Source organism: Apteryx rowi, unplaced genomic scaffold (genome assembly GCF_003343035.1).
Source record: "Apteryx rowi isolate R43461 unplaced genomic scaffold, aptRow1 scaffold_1033, whole genome shotgun sequence".
NCBI classification, from domain to species: Eukaryota; Metazoa; Chordata; class Aves; order Apterygiformes; family Apterygidae; genus Apteryx; species Apteryx rowi.
This window is the reverse complement of record NW_020447235.1, coordinates 26669-48535: the sequence shown is the minus strand read 5'-3', so window position 1 is coordinate 48535 and position 21867 is coordinate 26669. Positions and strand designations below refer to the sequence as shown.

The following is a 21867-nucleotide window of genomic DNA, read 5'->3' as shown; positions in this document are numbered from 1 at the left end:
CGCCGCCGAGCCCCTCGGGAGGAAGAGCATGGACATCTGGCTTCTCTCCACCGCCCGGCACGTTCAGGTCACCGTATTGCAGATGCCCAATTTGGGGACCACAGGCCGAGGCAAATGTTTCAGGGAGTCGCCTATAATGATTACGAATGCGCCGATTCCAGCGCTCAGGTGCTTAGCACGAGCGCCGCACGCTCGTCTCGCGGATGAGCAGGCTGGTCCCCTGCAACATCCCCAGCTGGCACAAACGGCTGCTGGGTGCATCTGGGAGCAGCGGTAAACCCTCCCGAAAAATCCCGCTGGTCTTCGCCGGCTCTCCTGGCAGTAAATAAGCGGGCACGGCCCGGCTGAGGAGCAGCACCGTTCTGAGCGCCCAAGGGGACACCTCGTGGGACAGTCACGGCCAATGCAGCTGGGGAAGTCAGAGCTCAGACAGCAGCGTGTTTTTATGCTAGGGAAATACCAAAGGTCAAAAGCAAACGCGCTTAAGAGAACCGCTGCATTCGCTTTGACACGACTTTCATCGAGGTTTCTGCTCAAAAGGGGCAAACTGCCTGGTCGCTCGCACACCCTGCGCGGCGTGCAGGAGCAGCCCCTGCTCAGAGCCCTCTTCCGACTTGTTTTGGCCCCTTTACCCCGTGGCGATGGGGCGAGTTTCTCAGGCTCAGCAAACATTCAGTTATTTCTACAGAGCGGAACAGCTCCCGCAGAAAAGCATCTGCGTCGGCCGCCCCCCCGGCATGCACCCAAGAGCCCAGAAGAGGACGTTCGCTTCCGAACTCGGTTCAGTAAGTCTGCGACATGTGGACACCAGAAAAGACCAGCTCGTCCATCTCCTCCACCTCAGGGGAGCGCGAGGCTGCAATTTTGGCACATTAGGCATCCTCTGTGCGCTGGAGAAATGACGAAAAACAAGCGCTTCAGAGCATTAAAGCTCTTTGTTTCTCTCCTCATTCTTTCCACTTCCTCACGAAACCACTAGCTCAGAAATCCTAGAAGCAGCAAGAGAAGGAATACAGCCCAAAGCCCGTTTTCTTGTGTTTTCCCCAGCCCACATCTTGTCTCCCCAAATCTTCCCTAAGTGTTTTCTTCCTTCCACCTTCCCTTGCGTTAAACTCCAAGTACAAATTAGGCTTGTTCACGTTTAAATAAGACACGAGGCTTCCCAAGCACATAAAAATAACTGCAGCAAGCATGGGAGGGAAACGGCCCCGAGTCAGCGCTGCCTTTCAAGCACAGCGCTCCAGTCTCCCGGATTCAGACACACTTCAGTCTTTCCACGTCTGAGGATGCTTTTCCGAATCCAGGGCAGAGAGCCAGCCCCCCCTTCCTAAATCTGACTGCTCCGTGAGTGTCAGCCCTGCTGGCTAAGCACCGTCTGATTTTCAGGGTTTTCTTAAAGAGTGAATCGTGTGAGTGATGGGAGCTGTTAGTCTGAGTGACGGGTGTGAAGAGCAGGACTCAGGAGTTGGAGAATTGAGGGTAAAAAAAAAGCCTCTCTAGTTTTTCCATCCCTGTCTTCCCTCATACGCTCTCCCCCCTCCTTTTTTTCCCCCAAAGCAGGGTTGGTTTCTGAAACCGCTTTTGTTTCGTGCATGCCAAAGCGGCCATGCTGTACAACCACAGAGATTCAGAGACCCAGCTCCCTGCCCCGAAACGCTCCAAATCACCAGCAATCTGCAGAAAGCCGCCGGGCGGCTAGTGCGAACGGGGCCCCCGTCTGCCCTGAGCTTTCTGCTCAGAGGGGAAATATGTCCCGAGAAGCAGAAACAGGGGATTTCTGAAACACAGACGCACACAAGCTGGCTAGAAAAAAAGAAAAATGTTTTCTAGAGGGAGATTTATAGAGGAATGAAGGGTTTCGTTTCCAGAATTAGCATCAACAATAATTTTTGGTATTAGGCTTTGCTTTTTTTTCCCGCTCTCCGCTTACTAAACTCCAGGAGAAGACTGCCTGCGTGCTCTGCATGCTTTTACACCAGTGGCTGGTACTGGGCATTACTGGAAGCAGGAGAACTGACTGGGGCCTGACCCCGTCTAGGACAGGAGGAAGAGTAAAAGCGTGAGGAGAACAGCAGATAACAAGCAAAACTTCAGGCTGATTCCACCTTTTCTCCCAGTATTTGCAAAAAAAACCCCAAAGCAAACTTTGCCTCTGTGCATGTTCAAAGAGAAGGAAACACGAAATCCCGTCTCCCTCTGTTCCCCCTTTCTGCAAAATCCCTGACGGGATCAGGGAAAAGCACTACCAACTACGCGGGAGGAGAGATGGGAGCAGAGCTCACCAGCTGCTTATCGCTACATATTTCGGAGGCCAAGTGAAACACGAGACAATACTGGAGATCACCGTTAAAGCTGGAGGGGCGGCAGCAGAGGACTCCCGCAGGGGCGCTGCACGCCACGGCATCGCCTGGAGAGTCCCCAAACTGGCCGCGACAGTGTTAGACCAGCTCCTTTTGGAGCAGGAGGGACTTTTCCTCCTCTCCTCCAGTCCTCGAGCCCTGCCGCAACCCCGAGCCTGTTGCCTGCACTTGGGAGGCCGAGGAGGAGCCCCGCTGCGCTCAGGTGCCGTGCTCCTCACCCCACACCTGCTACACAACCCCGGCAACTTAGGAGCCCGGGCTGCAGTTTCCACCAGGCATTTCATAAGCTGAGCATGCAATTCCCATGGAAAGGGAATAGAAACTAAGCCTGGCTGGAAAGGCCTTGACTCCTCCTGGACTGTGCACACGCACTGGCCAACGCAGATGCTGATCAACAAGGGTTGTTCAAAGAGGTTTTGAAGGCAGCGGTGCAAACCTTCTCAGGAGCACCGTCCCATAAGAACCCAGTTCTGGGAGGGGAGACACAAGTCAGCTCAGACGTAAGGACTCCACCGGTCTCATCCGCACAGCCGTGGCTCTGATTTGCAATTTGAGGCATCAGTAAACGCCACCCAAGGGTAACACATGGGTGCAGGCCACCTGCTTCTGGTTGACCATCTGCACTACCCAGGGAATACGCAGCGCTAACTTGGCACGTGTCTCTGCCAACCTGACGTTGGAGCCACTGGACTCTCTCTGCGTCCAGCCCACACGGTGCCGTGGGCAGGGGACGCTTCTGCCCCCCTGTCAGCCCGTGGCAGTGACAGCGGCAGCCTGCTCGTCCCTCGGAGAGCACATGCCCTTGCGGGGCAGCAGGTCAGCGCCCCTCTGTCCTCCCTCGGACCCTTCATCTGATGCCTGGTACAGCCGTCTGTCACGCAGGAGCCGCCGCTGTCTGCGTTTTAGGGCTAGCGACAGCAAGAGAAGTCAAAGCCGGACTGAAGAACCGGCTCTCTGGAGAGGGAGGGAGAGGAGATGCATCTAAATGAGGCTCCCTGCCGGAGAGGCTGCGGAGACGTGCAGATAACGAACGGCGCGGTAGCCCCCCGGCCTTGTTCCAGCTGCACCGGCCCCCATTTATTTGCTTAGCGGTTTATTCAATGCCGCCGTCTCCCACCGAAAGCACGCAGGAAGGGCCGCGCTCTAATTACAACTGTGCTTCAAAAAAATCCCGATTTTAACAATATCAAGCCACTGCTGACGCCGCGGTGGGACACAAGTTCAGCCGGAGGGAAATGGGGGGGCCTGGGCGAATGATTAGATGGCGAAAGCTGCAGCCTGAAGACCGCCCTGCACCCAGAGCGCGGATAGCGCCGAGCGCAAGGACGCGAGTCGCAGCCCTCTTCAGCGCCTCCTCGGATAACTAAGCCCACCCAGGCTGTACACCGCGTCGGGCTCGCAGGCTGCCAGGTAAAACTCTGGATCGGGGAAAAAAAAGAATATTTTCTCAGCACGTAATGCCGAGCGTGTTACCCGCGTGCTCAGCCGGGACAGACCGGGCTGGAGATCGTTCTTCATGTCCAGCGCAGGTCGCCGGCGCGTAAACCTGCCGCCTGACCGGGCAGCACCGTTCGCCGCTTCTCCTCTTTTTGTGGTTAAAATGGCTGATCTCTGAATCCGACATGAGCTTTGGGAGATGACTACTGATTATTTGTTAACAAAATCAGTTATTTTGGACTCGGATGCATAAGCAAGACTTCAAGGGATTAGGTGGCATTAAACAACGTGCAGGAAGAAAAGGGGAGGTTCGGAAAGCAGGGATTCTGCTGGAAAGGTGTGTTTTAATTCCCCAAAGCTTATTAATCCTTCCCTGAGCATCAAGACAGACGCCCGTAGTCTCTCTCTCGCTCCCCCCCTCCCCGACACACACACGTTTGAGCGCTTCCATCCCCCAAGAGCTGGCGGCTCCTTTGTTTGTGATCCATGTTGCCATGGAAAAAGTACAAGGGTTTGGGGGTTTATTTGAAATGTTAGGAAAAAGCACCTCTGCCACACAGGAGCTTAATGAGACCAGGAGGAAAAGGAGGGCTCGGATCCAGCAAACGCAGCCGGGCGCATGCTGCAGGCTCCCCCGGAGCGGGGCAGCGAGCACGATCCCGGGGCAGGCACCGCGGCGAGAGCAGCATCTTGCATTTGCGTTTCCCGCAGTTCTGCCAAGTCTCCCAGGCAGCTTCTCGGCACGCCGTCATCCCAGCTGCCTACCCGGGGCGCCTCTGCTGCTCTCTGTGGAAGTGGCATGGAAAATCCAGCTCGGATGAGCGCAGAAGGTGCCTCGGTGAAGATCTGCCCGGCCAGGCGGCCAAGATCTGGGCAGCCAGATGGGCAACAAGGTCCGGGCAATGAAGCCACCTATAAAGCCAAAGCTGCTAATCATGTACAGGTGACTTTTGGAAAGGTCTAGGGCTGCGCACAGAGAGATCCCCCATAATGTGTTACGAGCACCATCGCCTCGGCCCTCCCCAGCTGGGACTGGAAGCCCACCCTCCGAAGGTGCCCTTGCTCTTTGGCCACGTAGCTTCTGCACCTCACACGAACGGGGCCTCCTTTTGAGCAACTCCTCTGCTCTGTGGGAGCAGCAGTAGAAGTAACCACAGCCACTTCTGCCTGGTTTGCACCTTAAATCTCCCCCATCAGCAAAACCCATCCATCGCAACCACACTGCTATGATTCCAAGAGTCAACAGACAAAGATGCAGTACAGACACATCAGTTTTAACCGGTAAAGAGCATCTGCAGAGCAGCTGAAGGCAGCCTCAGGGAGAGTCAAGACTGGAGAAACGGCCTCCCAAGTGGCTTTTCAAGCCATGACGGTGCAGTGGAGACGGGACTAAGCAAGGATGCTCTGTCCACAGTTCAGAAACGCAAGCCCAGGTTGCACGCTTTCCTCCGTGCTTAGAAAAGCCGCCATGTGGAGTTCAGTTCCACTTGCACGATCGCTCTGAACCTCCCAAACCTCCCAACCTCTCAACAGATCCATGCCAGAACTGTTTACTATTCATTTTTTTCAGCTGGCCGATGGTGCCCTCCAATGTGCTTACGAAGCAAACAAAAACACCCATTGCTGGTTTCACGCCTAAAAATAAAACGCGCCTTTCTCCCTGAAAAGAGGCTGCTGTCATCTTCCCAGCCGGTGGCTCTTTGTCATGAGGCTATTATTATAGACGACATTGTTGAGGGGGGTTTTGCTGTAGGCATTTAAGATTGGATCAAAGAGGAGAAGGCCACAGGGGAGTGAAAACCCTTATCAATAATTCTTTGTGCTTCCAAAAAAGAAAGAGCCAATTCAGACTTGCCTATGATGGAACTATTACTTCAGTGCATATTATTTAAAATCTCCCTTGATTAAACTATTAGTGCCAACGGAGGGGTGCAATTTGCATATGATTAGTGCCGCTGTACAGCGCAAGGCCTGTGGGCTTCTCCCCCCGCTCCACTCTCCATTTCTGACATAGAAAGAGAAAATTAAAAACAAGGAGCGAGCTGGATTTACACTGAATTAAACCAAATTCAGACTTTACCACAAGAAGATAAGTGCATAACTGCAGCAGGCACCGGAACCTCCAGCAGCAAGGAGCTTTTTTAAGTAGGGGGTGATGGAGCAGGAAGCGCTGAAAAGACATTAAGATCAGGGAGGGGATGGCAGGAAGCATTAAGACTCTCTTGAAAAGGCAGCAACTGAAGTGGCTTATTTTAATTAAGAAGACAAAGAAAAAGAGAGAAGAAAAAGGCAGTATTTCCATGTGCCCACAGCTGGGAAAAGATGAGCACAAAAGGCAAGGCAAGAAATGGGTCCCCTCGGAGACAGGACTGCGTGGTTTCAGGTGCAACCAGCTTTGCTCCAACTATGAACCAAGAAAGCTTTTACATTAGCTGCTCACCCCAAACCAGCTCCTGCCACCCATGTGCTTATGCCCAAACTGAGCTGGTTTTGGCCAGCAAAGCACGGAAAGCTATTTCCTGCTCTCTCCCCTGCAGGGAGTGGGGTTAGACCTGCCGGCCTCCTTGGACAGACGGCTCCTTCTGCTCCTGTGGGCACATACAAGCCAGTTTGCCACAAAAGCTTTGAAATCGGACCCCAGCACTAATGGAAAAATAAGAGGTAAAAGAAGAGCAGCGAGCCATTGTTTCAGACAGCCGGAGAAACTGTGAGACACTGGAAATGAAGAACAGGATGATTACCCCAGCAAAATAGGAAGGGTGGAGCCCAGCCGGGTTTTAAGGGGAAAAAGCCTTCAAGCAACGCTGCTTCACTCCCACAGGTCACTTGTGCCAACTAAGGCAATCTCGGACACGCTGGAGTAACCTGGCTCCGAGCTCACACTGCAATCCTGCACCCTCAAGGCAACGGAGCTGGTGCAAAAAGGCAGCTCAGCAGCAGGCAGATCCACACCGAGCCCCTCCAAGCCGCAATTCCTGCCGCAGGTCAGAGGGCTCCATTTGGCGAACGGACACAACTGCGGATGCCGTCAGGAACAGCCTTTACACGCACTGCTACCCACACACGTTCGTTCACACAGGGCAGGGTCTCAGGAGGATCTGTTTCTCCAGTTCCCTCTCCAGGGACTCCATATCCAAGCCGGTGCAACAAGCTCTTTGGGTCTTGCCCCCGCATCAGCCCAAAAGAGCTCCTTCTTACAGTCTTAAGATGCTCTTCACACCATGAAGAGGCATCTTAATTACCAGTAGCATGGCTGGACTCATGGCTGCAGCTCCCCAGTGCCTCCCGGCGCATGGATTCAGACACGTCAGCAGTTGGGCCATCCAGCTAAACCGGTTCTCTTTAAATCACAACATCTTTCTCCTCTTGCTCCAACATCACCCTCCAAGTAACGTTCTGCCACGGTCTGTCTCTCACACAAGAGCCTCGTGGCCTGGTGCAATGGAGCGCAGTTGTAGGGGGCCTCTGTGCTAATAAGCAGCTTTTTGACATATGGATGTAAACAGTCTGATGGACTAATTAACTGTGAGTTCAAGGACTGCTGAGCGGCTGGAAGCAGCCGCTTGGGAACCCAAATTCTGGCTCTGAATCCGTTGTTTGTCCAAGTAGCGTGAAAAGCCATGATAAAATAGAGCCATCTGATGGTTTTCTGATTTTTATATCGAAGGAGGAAAACCAAAAAGGTCTTCTCCAAGCAAAAGTTCCAAGTTCAGTCGTCAGCCACATCACAAACATTATACTGGAAGCCACCGCACACCCCAGGCAAGCAGTGTGGTCGTGCTGCAAGAGGATTGTATTGCTCGGGGCAATTTTCTTGGTAAAGAAACAAATGGGGTTGCTCTCTCATTTTTCAAGGTTGGAAGTATATCACCAAGTCCCTCCAGGAGAATCTCTTCAGAGAACTTCACTGAGGAGGGGGAGATGCTTTAACCAAGACGATCTTTCTCCAACTGCTTGTTGTGTGTTGAAGTGAAAGAAGCCAAAGGTTTAAAAACACTCGAAGAACCTCTTTCCAGTTGCTCAAGTTTCCCATTCTTATTACAGCAGGCTTATCACCATCCTAGTTCCCTTGTGGTCCCCAGGACAGCCCAATTAATCCTGCACCACACAGAAGCAGGAGACTATTTTGAAAGCAACAGGACCACATTTTCCAGGACTATCATTCCTCCTTTTGCAAGAATATAATGTACGGTAAGAACTCCATTGTGCATTCTGTGAAAAAAAATCACTTCCTTTAGCTTGTCTGATATCCATTATCAAGTCATTTCCTGAGGTATCTCACAGGCCTTGCCCATAAAAGTTAGGGAGAAATCAATCAACTTTTTTTTACCATTCATGATTTTATGCATCTCTACCGTTGGGTCCTGGTCTTATCTCTTCTTGTACAAAAGCTGTTCCATGACTCCGAACATCTTGGTCAACTTTCTCACTACCATTTCCGGGGCTACTTGATCCTTTTTGAGGTGATGGGACCAGAATTTCATACGGTACTCAAGACATTTGTATAAATTCAAGGGACACCCATCTCATGGCATTTCCTGCCTTGGTCTCAGTTCATTCTCCAATAATTTCTGATTTTCAATAGCTGCAATTTTGTTGACTGTTGTCATGTTTGGGTGGTTTTTTTTTTCCCAAGAAGCATCTTCAACGACTCTACATTCTCTGTCTAAAGTGATGACAGCTAACTTAGAGCCCATGGCTGGGCTTTACAGACAGGGTTAGTTTTAACTCTCTGCCAAGTGTTTTCCATTCATCAACATGGGGCAAAGGAATAGCAGATGCATTTCGGCCACTAGGGATGAGGAGCTCTTCCCTCAATTGTTCGCAGGCAGCTTTAATCTCAGCTCCCCTAAATAGTTTGGTATCATCAGCCAGCTTTTGTCTGCTAAACATTTCATGTAGCTGGGAGAGGAAGTTTATCAGTGAAGCTGCAGCCACCACAAGACTTCAGACAGACAAAATCATCTGCCATCCTGTTGGCTGTTCCTCCCACCTGGCAATTTGTTGTATTTTTTGCTAAATCCAAACCAGGTGCTTTCTCCTGCGATTAGCCAGGACTGAAGCCAACTCTGCACCACGTCTCCCACAGCATTATGGCTACTTGAGCAGGTTTGGGAGGGCACAGATATGATGCCGGGTCCCCTGGTTCCTCTGCTTCCCCTGCACATAGGGGCTGTGCCTCAGGGGATGCTCCTGGTGGAAGGACCCTGCCTCGCCGCTTCCATCTTTGGAGCAAAGGGAAAGCAAAGACACAAAATCAGAGCTCAGGCCTTGCCTTCCACTGCCAAAACCCTTTGGGACTGCCACCGTACTGTCAAATCTGAAGAAAAGTGAGACACCAGGGGTTTACTCTGAGGCTGTTAGTGGAGCCAGCCACTGCCAGGAGAAAGGGGAGAGGGCTGGCTGGTGCGCTGATCCCAGTGGTGAGCGCAGAAACACTTACGGACTTGATCAGGAGTGTGGCAACCCAATTAACTTGGATGGAAGAATCCAAGGAAGATAAGCCTTCAGAAACACTCTGCCAGTAGCAAACACACTTGCTGACTGCACTCATTTTCCTAAACTTTTTTGCTTAAGTTCTTACTACTCAGAGCTCTGAAGTGGTGTCACGCTCTTGGAGCTGGAGCTTGTGAGACGTTACTGAGGTCTGAGGCAAGTTCCTGGTAATGTCAACAAGGAAGCCCAAGTCCCCAGGGCCAGGCCTGCAGGCCAGTAGCTACTGCAAAGCATTCTCATGTGCAGCTCTGCCTCGGTCTCAGCCCTGCCCACAGTCCATCTGGCTCAAGGCACCTAACAGGGACTGAGTACCTTGCCAGCCCTGCTCAGTCCTGAGGCATCCCTGGAGACACAAACCGACACCAGACAGAGGGCCCTGACAACTGCAAATACCAACAGCAGCCTCCTCCCACACAGGAATTGAGCCCTTGTCTCTCCTGATGTGAAAGCGAGTGAACAGAGATTACTGTGACGATTTATCCACCCAGTAATCCAGTGAGCATCTTGCTCTACCCGTTCTCAGTGTGCCCTGTGTAAGGTCCAGCATACCTCATTCATCTCCTGCCTTCAGAGCACACTTGCTTCCAATGCCAGGTTAGAAGAGAACAAACTGCCTGCAGTAAAGCCAGGGTCCAGACGAAGGCATAAGACACGATCATATGGCTGTAAAGACTGGCCTAGTATGGAATAGCACTATCCCTAGCCACCACCCGCTCTGTCCTCTCTCTTTCTCTGTATCTTGTGGATCATCTTTTTCACGGCCCTACTGGAGCACAAGGTTGGGGCGATGCAAATTGCCACAGAGTTTTACAGTTGACCTGAGTGAATCCACCATGGCAGCTTCTCACAGATGAGGACCAGAGGCAATCTCATGGGGAAGCTGTGACACACTCTAGGATTACAGCAGCCCGGTGAATAACTAAATGAGGGTGGACAGCAACAAGTCCTCATATTGAGGTCCGTGCCAGGGATGTGTTGTTCAGTACAGCCAGAGAGACAGCACCTATCAGACGACCCAGGAAGTCAAAAGAGAGCCAGGGCTGATGACTGCCAGGGTGTCTGGGTGATCTGGGTGGATTAAATCCCCTAGTGGGTCTTTTCCACCTGGCCCTTTTGCGACCTCACATCTTCAAGGGGGCACCCAGATGTTGAACCCAACAACTCACTGCGAAATGCTGAGCTAAGGCAGTGACATCGATAAAGAGAGGAACAGTCGAACTTACAGTTGCAAACTCCTGCTGGGTTGCCTGAGCTGCGAACCGGGCCACGTGATTGACGATAGGAGAGAAGTTGGTCGGTCCGTAGAAGCGGATGTGAGGCAGGCAGGCTGAGTACGCTTGGACAATGCCTTCAACACCTTCAGGGAAACCAGAGAAGCCAAACATTACAATATGCAACATCCCGGCCAGCCACAAGTACAATTCCATGTTCCAAACATACTTCACTAATAATTCCATGTGGTCTGAAGTTACAAAACATTTTTTCCCCAGACTCTTCCAGCTCATCGAGTTTCATCCAGCTGCACTCAAATTTTCTAAAAACAGGGCTTTGCTCATCGGCCACTTTGTAGCAGATTCTCAGACCTTCTCAGTAAGGGAGGCCTCATGGCACTCACAAAGAAAGTTTTCCTTGTGTTTCTGCAAAAATCTCCAAACCAGACAAAGAAGAAGAGCAAAAAGAAAAGCACTTCCTAGTCTCTGAGTGTAACCAAAAACCAGATAGACACAAAGCAGACAAGGTAGCAGAGAGAAGCAGAAACACCCTGGGAACTTACAAACAGTGTTTGGGAAACACCACTCTGACCCGCAAGTCATCAGAGACTCTTTTGCTTCTGTCGCACCATGAACCTGTCCAAGAAGGTTTTTCTGCCAGTTGGTTGGCCAGGACTATCCTTCCCAACTCACGCAAGGCAGAAGAATAAGCCAACCTTAGAACAGTTTCTTTATGAACTGTTTGCCAACATTAGCAAGGGGATAAGGATTAATCTCTTACAATGTACAGTTTACAGCTGTACTGACGCTGTAACTTATTTTTAAGACCCTTGTGCTTTTGTATCAAAAGGCTAAGCTTTCACGGTGGGGCTTGCTTAGCTCTGAGGTTCCCCATTTCATATTAGGGGAACCACAGTTATTTGAGAACAGCTTAAATCCCTTGGCTTCAATCTGCACCATAAAGACACACAAAAGGAAATAAACAGGACGTTACCCTCAGAGGCAAAGGGGACGGGGCTGCACTGCCTTGCCTTGCCTTGAGGGCCATCTCCTATCATCTAGGAGAGCAGGCACCAACAGAGCCCTGCAAACCCCCCTGCCGAACTTGGGCTTTTATGGCATGGCAGTGAGCACTCCAACTCCAGCTGTGCCCTGAACTCTCAGCTGCTCCCATCCCTTTACCTCTCTTTTAAAGTGTCTGTGTACACATAAATTACATGCACCTGCTGTTACACGCACATGCAAACTCCCTTTACAGATGGGAAGAAAGACTGAATGAGGTTCTGCTTTGCAACCTCCCACCACCCTTTCTTCCTGGTGGGTTTTGACCTGGGATCTGCCAATTTTCAGGTGGTAAACCATCACATTAGACAGAGCACTGATGTGTGGACAGAGCTCTCATCACTTCCACTGCTTTTACAGCCCTGACTCCACAACCACTTGGATGCAAACAGCATCCGAGCTGCATTTCACAGGATGCCGTAATGGGGCTGGCACGGGCCATACAGGGGCTCAGCAGTTCTCCTGCCTGCACGAAACTGCTGCGTGATATCAAGCCAAATCACTTTTCCCTTCCTTGCCTCAGTTTCACTGGCATAATATGAGGTAAATAGCTAATCTCATGATACATGTGTGAGTAATTCATAAACTATTAACTCCACAATTAATCAGCTGATAATCAATTCCTTGGGGAGGAATTGTCACTGATAGACCCGTACAGCACTTAGAAACCCAGGACTGCGGCTTCTGTTTTCTACAACATATCCAATAAATAAGGGTCAAACAGCATGCTTTACAACTGTCAGAAGGGAACTTAATGAAGTAAATATAGCAGAAAAGCAGATGTTCATAGCAAGCTTTCATAGACTAGTGACTAGTGAATGAGGTCTGGAGGCTGACCAAACTCCAGCCTTGCTGGGGTAAAGCAGAGGTCAAGCCAGACAACTTTTGCAGCCCATGGTAGCCCCTAGCATTTATGATTTGAGCAGTTCTTCAACAATTACCATGATCAGCTTTCAATTCCTAAATAAACTACAGAAGCACTAAGAAGCAGGTAACACTGAATTCCCCATCTGGTCACCAGGCCTAGCATTTCTTACTGGCTTGCTGTTGGAGCAGACGGCTGATGGGACACGTCAGAACGAAGGCGTACTTCAGGCTGTCTGAATCCAGTTTCATTTTACACTGGGACCTCCTACACACCCCCAGATTTCCTCTGCTTTCCTTTGAGTGAGCATTTTGTTCTTACTCTGCTCCACCGTTCATGTCTGGCTCTGACCAGACCTTTGAAAAATTCCTAAGACAAGTTATAGGTGAAACACAAAGGAGAGGACAGAAGACACTGAAGGTATGTCAGGAGTATTAGAGATCTGCTGGATACTCACCTGAACAGAATGGGTTGGTTGGATTGAAGTTAATGGCAAACTCATGGGACACCTGGGAAGAAGAAAAGACCTCAGTTAACATAGAAGGTTACTGCAGAGCTGGATGCTTGCTATCAGTTTAGCTAGATGCTGCAAATTTGGGGTCTGGCTCTCAACCACCACATCACAGGGAGACCCAGTCCTGGCAGCATCCCAGCTCCCCAGCTCCCTGCAAATGGCGCTGTGCAGCACAAGGAAGAAAGGATCTTTTCCTTGCGGGAAAGGAAAAGCTCCTGGAACCGCTCATTTGCCCGCTGAATGCTGGAAACGCACTTTCACAGCAACTGGAAAGTGATACAAGTGCATGCTGCTGCCAGAGTGTTGTCCCTCATCTCCTCCAGTTCCCGGCACTCCCCACAAATTCCTGCCTCTTGTGCCCACACCAGTGCTCGGGCAGCCACAAAGCAGGCTGGGTTCAGGAACCGATCTGGCTGGGGGCTAACCTGTCAAAGACGGCACCCAATGATTAGCTTCTTGATCTGGGTCACCATGACAGTGAAAGTCAGCACAGGAGAGGTGACATGAATGCTCAGGCGTGGTGGACAAGTACCAGCACAGACAGTGTTCATTTTCATTGACCATTAAATCACCCCTCCTCCAGTGTAGGTGCAAGATGCTCCAGGTTTTCCACCATGCCCTCCCAACCTGGAGGAGATGGTCTCATTGGTGCAAGATGGTGCAAGAGAGGGGTCAGGACTCCTGGATTTTAATATGAGTCTTGCCAGTGTTGGTGTGGGCGAACAATTTGTTTGGGGAATAAGCATCAAATCCATGTGCCTAACTCCCTAATTCTGCTGCCTGTAATTTAGGCACTTTAAGGAGCAGGCTCTCAGCAGTACCAAGGACGCACGACTCTATCTCTGCACCTCTAAAAATTGAAGGAGTGATTTGGGATTTTAGGTGACTAGTCTAAGGGCTCTAAAATGAAAAGATCCCACTTTGTTCATGCCAGAGTTTCAAAACAATGATATTTTCTCCCTCTCACAAGGGTGGTGGTTTGCTGAGATTCTCAGCCAGGGGATCGCTTCAGGATATGCGTATTCATAAAGCTAGCAAAATCAATGTCCTCTAAAACTCAATGTGAAGCAGAAGTCCTCCGAGACTGCATAAGCAACATGCATCTGATTCAGAATTTCCAATTATAATGGGCATTGTGTCGAAAGCAGCAGAAACTATTTTTGCAAGACAGTGTGGGGTGGGAAACAACAAACAAAAGTAGGTCAAATTAAAACTCTTTCCCATGCTGCAAAGCTGATTAGTTGTTGTACAGGCAAACATTAGCAGCCTGCTTGGGTATCTTCATGCCAGCTGAGTGCAATCAATAATGCTCCCATTCATATCAATAAGTACCAGTCTGGCCGGAGCCCGTGGCAGGCACATACCAGTTGTGGTGGCTGGGCTGAGCCTGCCAGGGCCTCCAGCTAATGGACTTTCTGAGGTAGACTCGGGGTCTTTTCATCTGGTAGCCTGTAAAGGATTTCTCCTCTATGGATGCATCTAATCAGATTTAACCCCCAACGTGAGCAGAAAGAACCCCATGGGCTTCGTATCACACCCAGGGTCTGACTTAGAAAATCCCAGCCCTGATTTCACCATGACTCACCCCAGCAGGAGGAACAAGTTCAGGTGAGGAACCGGCATGTCCAGCTAGCTGTGCAGAGAGATGCCAGGCTGCAAGGTTGGGAGAGAAACTCATGCACCTCCTCCACCAAAAGCAGCCCTTTTCCTCCAACTCACACAAAAAGGTCACCTGAGACACAACTCTGAAAATGCCGCCTGTTCGACTTTGCCTGGGCAAACCATAAAAGATCCTAGAACAAGCTACAGGGCAGGGCACATTCAAACTTCTGCCATACAAACATTTGTAGGCAAAAATATTTCTTTTTTTGCATCCCAAACCAGGGGTTTCTCTTTCTTTTAAGCAGCAATGAAATGGTTTGGAGCTGTTTTCCTCACTTGTTGCAGTACTAGCTGCAGAGTAGACCCCCCTGGGTGGCAGAGGTGTTTCAAAACCTCCTCTGGAATTTTCACAGATTATATATATATCTCTGCTAGAAAATTCAACAGGAGGGCTTCAAAATTAAAAAAAAAATGGATCTCAATCCCTATTCAGCTCCACAGTTTGTAAAGCAGTTGCTGCAGAGTCTGATTAAATGTATATATAGCATATATGGGTTTCACATTCACTAGTAACTACAAGACTGTTCCCAACAGGGAGAAACTCTCTCTAGCAGCCATGACAGGTAAGAAATTCAGTCGTTATACTCTGGTCCAGCTCTGGATGGGGGAGAGGCTGTAGGGTGGAAGCTCCATCTTTTCCCATCAGGAATTATGAATGTGCTTTCCAGAAGCATGGCCAGAGAGTCACAACAGAGAACAGACTTTGGAAATAGCGCTGGTTTGGGAGCCTGAAAACCTGGAATCAAGTCCTGGTCCCACTGTGACCTCCCCAAGCGATCCAAACCCCAGCATAACTCAGGTTCCCCATAGGCACAGGCAAACGGATCGAAAGCCTTGGGGGCGGCCTGTCTTGCTACGCACCCCGGTGAAGCTGCCAGCTTCGATTTGAGACTCTTGAGCTCCACAGAAACAAAAATAACACATTTCCTTTGGCTGGCCCCAATTTGCTGAACTGCCTGTGTCAGAAAATGAGTCTAGCTGGCTACTGGGCAGTGCAACTTGAGCACAGCTCCCAAACCCAAGCAGAAAGCTACCAGTGGGACTTAGATTTTAAGCATCGGTCGCTACGATGCTGTCTTGCCTTTGCCTCATCCCACATAAATTGAAACCCATCTGCTTCCTTCTCCTGTTTCCTACTGGGAAACTGCTTGAGGCTCTTTACAGAGCTGTTACATTTCAAGATGTTCTTTGACATTTCCAACGAGACTTTTGTGTGCAAAATATCTCGTTCAGATTGGTTCTTTGAAAGTATTTGGTGGTGCCATGGCAACAAGAGCACGATTAGAACAAAGCACAACTTATATGACTCTTCTCTTTAATCATCTTCCTCACTTTTATTCTGGTTCATAGTCTACAATAGCCACCCTTGGCTGTTGGTCGGCATGGTCAGAGTGTTACCTACTGCAGGTACAAAGTGTTACATGCAGATATTCCCCAAGGGGCATATTAGCCATGCTACTTCCAACTGAGCACCTGGAGTGAAAATAAGACATTGGTTTCAACAAAGAACAGCCATTCTGGCTTCAAAACTATGAGTCTTGATTGCCTTAGTTAGTGAGCTGAGCTGGAGGGACCTGTGCCCTGGCAGGGCTGGCCATAGCTCTGTGGCTGGACTGGGCAGGGGAAGGTGAGGGAGGGATGAAGTGCCTTGATGAGCTGGTGCGGGGAGGTTGAGCGGGTGAAGCCCCGGGACATCGGAAGAGCCAGTGGGGATTCAAACAGGCTGAAGCAAGTGGGGGACTGGAGGGGGGCACTGGAAAGCAGAACTGTAGAGGAGAACAGACCCTGGCTCGGTTTTGCTTGAGACAGCAGGATTCAGCTCAAATTCTCACAATGTGGAAATCATTCCACAACTGGAAAAAAAAAATCAGAACTGCCTGACCAAGGCTGATGGGGCACTTGTGCTTGTCCCGGGTGCTAGCAACCACCGTCACTGACTTGAGAAAATGAGTGGTTTACTCCAGGCAGGTGATCTTGATGGATGCATCAAACATCCAGGGATGGAGAGCTGCTCTCTGGCCGGGGCTTAACGAGGTTTAGAAACCACTCTGGCAAGGGAATAAGGTGGTTTCTCTGGTACGGCCCCCAGGCCCGTGGGAGCAGGAGGAGCAGATGGAAGGGTTTCTACAGCACGTTTGCAGGAGGGCAGGCAGTGCCACACTGGGCAGAGGAATAAGGTCCCACTCTTCCCACATGGCTACCATCAGCATCCTCAACGGGTTACCTGCATCTAAACTAGCAGCAAGGACCACTTCCAGCCTTCTGGGCTGTGCTCGCTGCTCATATCTTCCCACAGCGCACAACCCTGCTCTTTACACTCTGCTAGGTGACTTCCCTCCCAGCCTACTAGGACGGAGGCGCTTTTCGCGTGTCGGAGGTCCACGGTTCAAACGCAATCACTGCCGAGGCAGCCCAGTTTTACCCGCAGTCACTGATGCCTTGGGGGGGGTCTAATCATGCCCCCGGCCCCGGAGGCCTTGATGGCTCAGCCTCGCCGGGCTGACAGCGGTGCGTGACGCACCCAGGGCGATTAGCAAAGCGGTGCCGGAGCCAAGCAATGCATTTCACCCACAGGCCCTGCCTCAAACGCATTGACAGCAAAGCGGGTTGCTCAGAGTGACAATTTGCCCATTCCCCCGCACCCCTGCCAGCCCATCAAGCAGCCCAAGCTGCCAAACTCTCCCCATCCCCACCGCATTTTCCGTTCCGATTTCCCTCCTCAAATAATAAATCCCTCGACGACAACCGATTGTTATCAATTGGAAGCTGCTTACCAAGATTTTCCCACAAAAAACTGGTGAAGCGACAGACCAGAGACATTTGCTGGCCAAGGAGGATGAATCAGCTCCAAAGTGCACATGGAGGGATCTCCTCCTGTGCCTGGCAAAGAGCAATAGCTCCCGCTTGAGTCAAATGAATTTTGGCTGCCTGTAGGCCAGAGAGACTGGCTTGAAATGGTAAAAACCATAACATGCAGATGGGGCAGAAAAAGCAAGCTCGGCAACATCCCTCATCTACTGCTCCTCTGTGCTCAGGCCCACTGGCAAATGCACGGCAGAGTGGCACCAACACACGTGCCCTGTTTATTTTATTGCATCCTCGCCAGCCCAGAAGCCACATCACCAGGGCGCAACAGAGCCCGCTTTCGTTGCTGATGACGGCTGGGTAAATTCAGCTGGCGCAGAAGGCGGTCGCCTTTTGCACGCCGTGCACTATGTGGGTTCTCAATAGCGCTGCGTCTTTCCAAGTTTAAAGAATGACGCTTGATGCTGAATAACACGCTTGGTAGCCTTTTCTGTCTTGCAGGGAACTCCCTGCCTCTGGGCTCTACCCCACAGTCAAGGCCAGCTGAGAGGCTTGAGACCTTGTAGACGCAGAGCTTAGGTGGAAACTGTAGGACACTGCTGCTCCCTGCCTCCAGGAGCCAGTCTTTTCAGGCAGCGGACTTTAAGTTGTGGCTTGCAGTTGGTGGTTGCCCACATGGCAGTGATGAGTGGCTCAGGACTGGTTTTCCAACAGTGGAGTCTCAGTATGTGTTAGAAATGGCCCAGATGGTTTTCCTTCACTGGGAGGAAGGATGTGGGTCCAAGACCAGGGGATTTTATGTAAGCTTCCTGCCAGAGGGGTGAGTTCGCAAGGGAGGTGCTTGGGCATGATGGACTTGTTGGCATTAGTTCACAGGCTAGCAGCACTATTTCAAGGTTTGCAGCATGCCTACAGGGCTCTGCAGGTGTGCTGGCGTACACCGAGTCATTGATACAACCAGCCTTTTTCTCACCGAGGGATTTGCAGGTGAGCCAACAGGAATTATGAGAGAGATTGCAGCAGCTACGCACCACCCCAGAAAAGGCAGGAAAGGAGAGCATGAGAACCCAAGGCTCTCCCCTCTGAACAGCCGGCTCAATTCCAACCAACAGGTCCAGACAAACCACAGGAGCATCAGAGCAGTCCCTGTATTAGTATTAGTAGTAGTAGTATCCAAAAGAAAGCACAAGGCCTCAGCAGGCAGAACATCCCCAGCTTTGAGGGCCAGCAACATGAAGGTTAATGGTCCTATTCACAGCTGCTCATGACTTATGTGCTCTCCTCTGCTCAGCCCAGAACAATACTCACCTCCCTTCCTCCCATTCCTATTGCAAAGAAAACAAAAGGCTTTCTGAGATTCAACCCCAGCCCGGCGCCAGAGATTGGGGACATATCAAAAACAGCAGGCAGAAATAATGCACATTAAGGGCATTAGCAAAGAGAGCAGCCAAAAGAACCGGCCAGTAATGAAACACTGTGGTTTTCCCAGAACATCTTTGCAGACACATTATGGAGAATCAGGGAGAGTCGAGGCTGTAAATCACAGCTTCCCACCAGACAGCAACTACTGCTAGAACAGCCCCTGCCCCTCGGTTTCCATCTCAGCTGCCACCTTCCAGCACTCACCTCTCAGTCTGGGTTACTACAGTAGAAATATCGGGGCTCCACCGCACAAAGTGTTGTACAGGCACAAAGAAAAGGGTGAGCCAGTGCCCTGAGGGGTTCACAGGCCAAAGAAAGATAAGTTGGAGAAAACAGCAGAGAAAATAAATGATTTCCCCACAGTTACTCAGACGACGGGGCCAGCAGTGACTCCAGGAACAGAGCGTAATTCTCCTAATCCTGTTGCAACCCAGGCAACGCGGATGGCTTTGCCTCCGCAGACCGAGTCCCAGAGCATCCTGTGAAGGTGGCACCATGGGAGCAATGTGCCACCGGCCTCTTTTGGGCAGAAGCATTCGAGGTCTGCCTGCTTGTGAATGATTATCAAGCAGACAACAGGGGTAAAAAGCACGGAGCCCCCCAAGGGATGTCCCCAGGTGCGGTGGGGGCAGAAAAAGGGAGAGCAGTGACAAAGAGCTTAACCAAAAGAGATGCGGAGATGCTGGTTATACACCCTCTGAGAACAACCAGCGCTCAGCATGTGCTGGTCCATCCTGGAAGCTGGATTTTGGGGGAGCTGAACTACCCCAGCCTGCCAAAGCCTTTCCAAAGTCTCCTGCTGGAGCAGCAGCATTTGTGGTGGAAATGCTGGCCCCACCAGGCTCCCAGGGATGCTCAGAATACTGCTGCGCTCTGCCATATGTCAAGCGAGATGTTTCAGCACATGCCTTTGCAGAACGGTGGTGCCTTTAACCCCTTCTGTGCCCAAGCCCAACAAAAGATCAACGGTGGCTTTTAGGAAACCTCCTGCGATGCTGGAATGGAAATGGTGTGTCACACCAACAACACTGAGGAAATCATAGCAAGGCCCTTCTGCTCTAATCCACTCCCACGTCTTGCAGACGCCACCCATGCGACAATGTCGAGGCTACTCACTTCCCAGCCCCCTTCCAGATTTTGCTTCTGTCTGACATACTCATCCAGGGGCCCTTTCCCTTGCCCAGAATTGTCCCTGCCTCCTGCCAGGAAGATGAATCAACAGCTGACTCTGCCCATTAATGCCAGGGAGCTGCTGCTTTAATGCCAGTCTAAAAGAGAGGAACTGGCTGCCTGCGCTCCATCCCCACCTCGCCACCCACACACACTGTCACTTTTCATCCTCCCCCAGCTGAAAGCCTGTGTCCACCAAGTCCCCCCTCTGCCCGAGAGCTTTTTGCATACTGAGCCAGCCGGGAAGCCCAGACAGCTCCGATCCTGCCCAGGCTCTGCCGGGACGAGCACATTTTAAACATGCGAACCACCACTTCACTTTACCTTCCAGTCCGGTGGGAGCTGGGCACCAAATCCCAGAGCAGGAAACATTTTGTCTCTACAAAAGAAGAAAACAAAAAAACCCATATGGGTGTATTTACACACACACACACACACACACACACACACACACACACAGAGCCTGCTTGCACAGCTCTTGCTAAAAGGCATGCTCCTTCGGTTACGAAAGACCTCCTCGTGTTACCAGCTGGGCCAACACCCAACTGTCCCATCCACTACAACGGAAGTGCCACGTGTACAGCTGACCCCAGCACTAAAAAGGGTGCCAGCCTTCCCTTGCCCCCAGGTGACATAGTGGCTTTAAAAATCATGAGAGCTGAACAGAGAAAGAAGACGGTTGCCCCTTTGACTTTTGATCTTTAGGGAGAAAAGAGTTAAGCTTTGCTTTGTCAACCACAAGGACTAAAAGCATCCCCTCACCTAAACAGCTGAGTATCTTGCAGTCATATATGTCCAGAAGCTGGGGATTTAAAAAAATTAACCATCTCTTTTGGTCCCAAAAGCTGGCATTGCCCAGCATGGCAATTCCAACAGATTTCTCTTTTGTTTTCTCTAGTGTCTCAGATGTTCTCCTATGTTACACACAGATCACACCTCAGAGTGGCTGGGGAACAAGACACCTTGACAGTGTGGCTGCTAATGGCAAATATCACCAGGCTGAGGGCATCTATCTTTGTACTGAGAAAGCACCAAATGACTGGTCTCCGACTGCCCCGAGTAAAGGGCACTGAACTACTTTCAGCTGCAAGGATGGGGAGAGAGGAGAAATTTTCTCTGTCCTTACACGTCTCCTCATTGAATTGCCTGCAGCTAAATATAGATGGCTACTTTCTCCCAAAGACATCTTCAAAAGCAAGGTAATATTTACCCCTACTTTGCAGATGAGAAATCAAGGCACAGAAATGGGTGAAATGCATCCCAGCAGCCCTTCAGTAAGCCAGGAAAATGCCTGTAAAACAATGGTGGAAGCCCAAAGGCACAGTGCTTACGAGTCATAGTCCTGAATGATCTGACCAACAGCCCAGATAGCCGACAGATATTCATTTGTTCCCATGGGGTTGATATAGTGCAAAGAGGAGGGGTCTCGCGGGTTCCCGTTGGAGGCTGTGAAGTCAATTCCGACCTGAGTTGCAAGAGAGAAGCACAGACCCATCCTCTATTAGACGTCACCATTACACACCTAGCCACCAATTCTCCATTGACTTTGAGATCACGACACAGTCCAATCAAGACCCAAAACTTCTGAAAGTTTAACAAAATGCAGTTCTTTGGCTTACCTAAAAAGGCCCTAATTAAATACTCAGTTAGGCAAAGCAACCCGCTATTATCCTTGAATTTTTCACCATAAAACATCATACACAAGGTGTCCCGAAGCTCCCCGGTCCTGGAGCAAGCCATTACCATTTCCAGCACTCCCGCCTGGGGCTGCCTATCTCCCAAATGTTAAGCACAGTGACCAAGTAGCTCCATGGACGCAAAAGAGGCCAGGGTTCCCTGTACATTCAGATCTCAAGGTCTTTG

At 50.6% G+C, this 21867-nt stretch overlaps 1 protein-coding gene across 1 annotated transcript in view; it reads right to left on the bottom strand.

Moving 5' to 3' along the window:
• The window catches only part of CPNE2 (copine 2), a gene marked incomplete at its 5' end in the record, with an annotated part of 47284 nt that overhangs the window by 2717 nt on the left and 22700 nt on the right, over positions 1-21867 (bottom strand). The window contains 4 exons of the mRNA XM_026066834.1: positions 10517-10650; positions 12889-12940; positions 20329-20383; positions 21336-21469. Coding sequence (XP_025922619.1) covers positions 10517-10650; positions 12889-12940; positions 20329-20383; positions 21336-21469 — 375 coding nt within the window. The remainder of the gene's footprint in view (positions 1-10516; positions 10651-12888; positions 12941-20328; positions 20384-21335; positions 21470-21867) is intronic.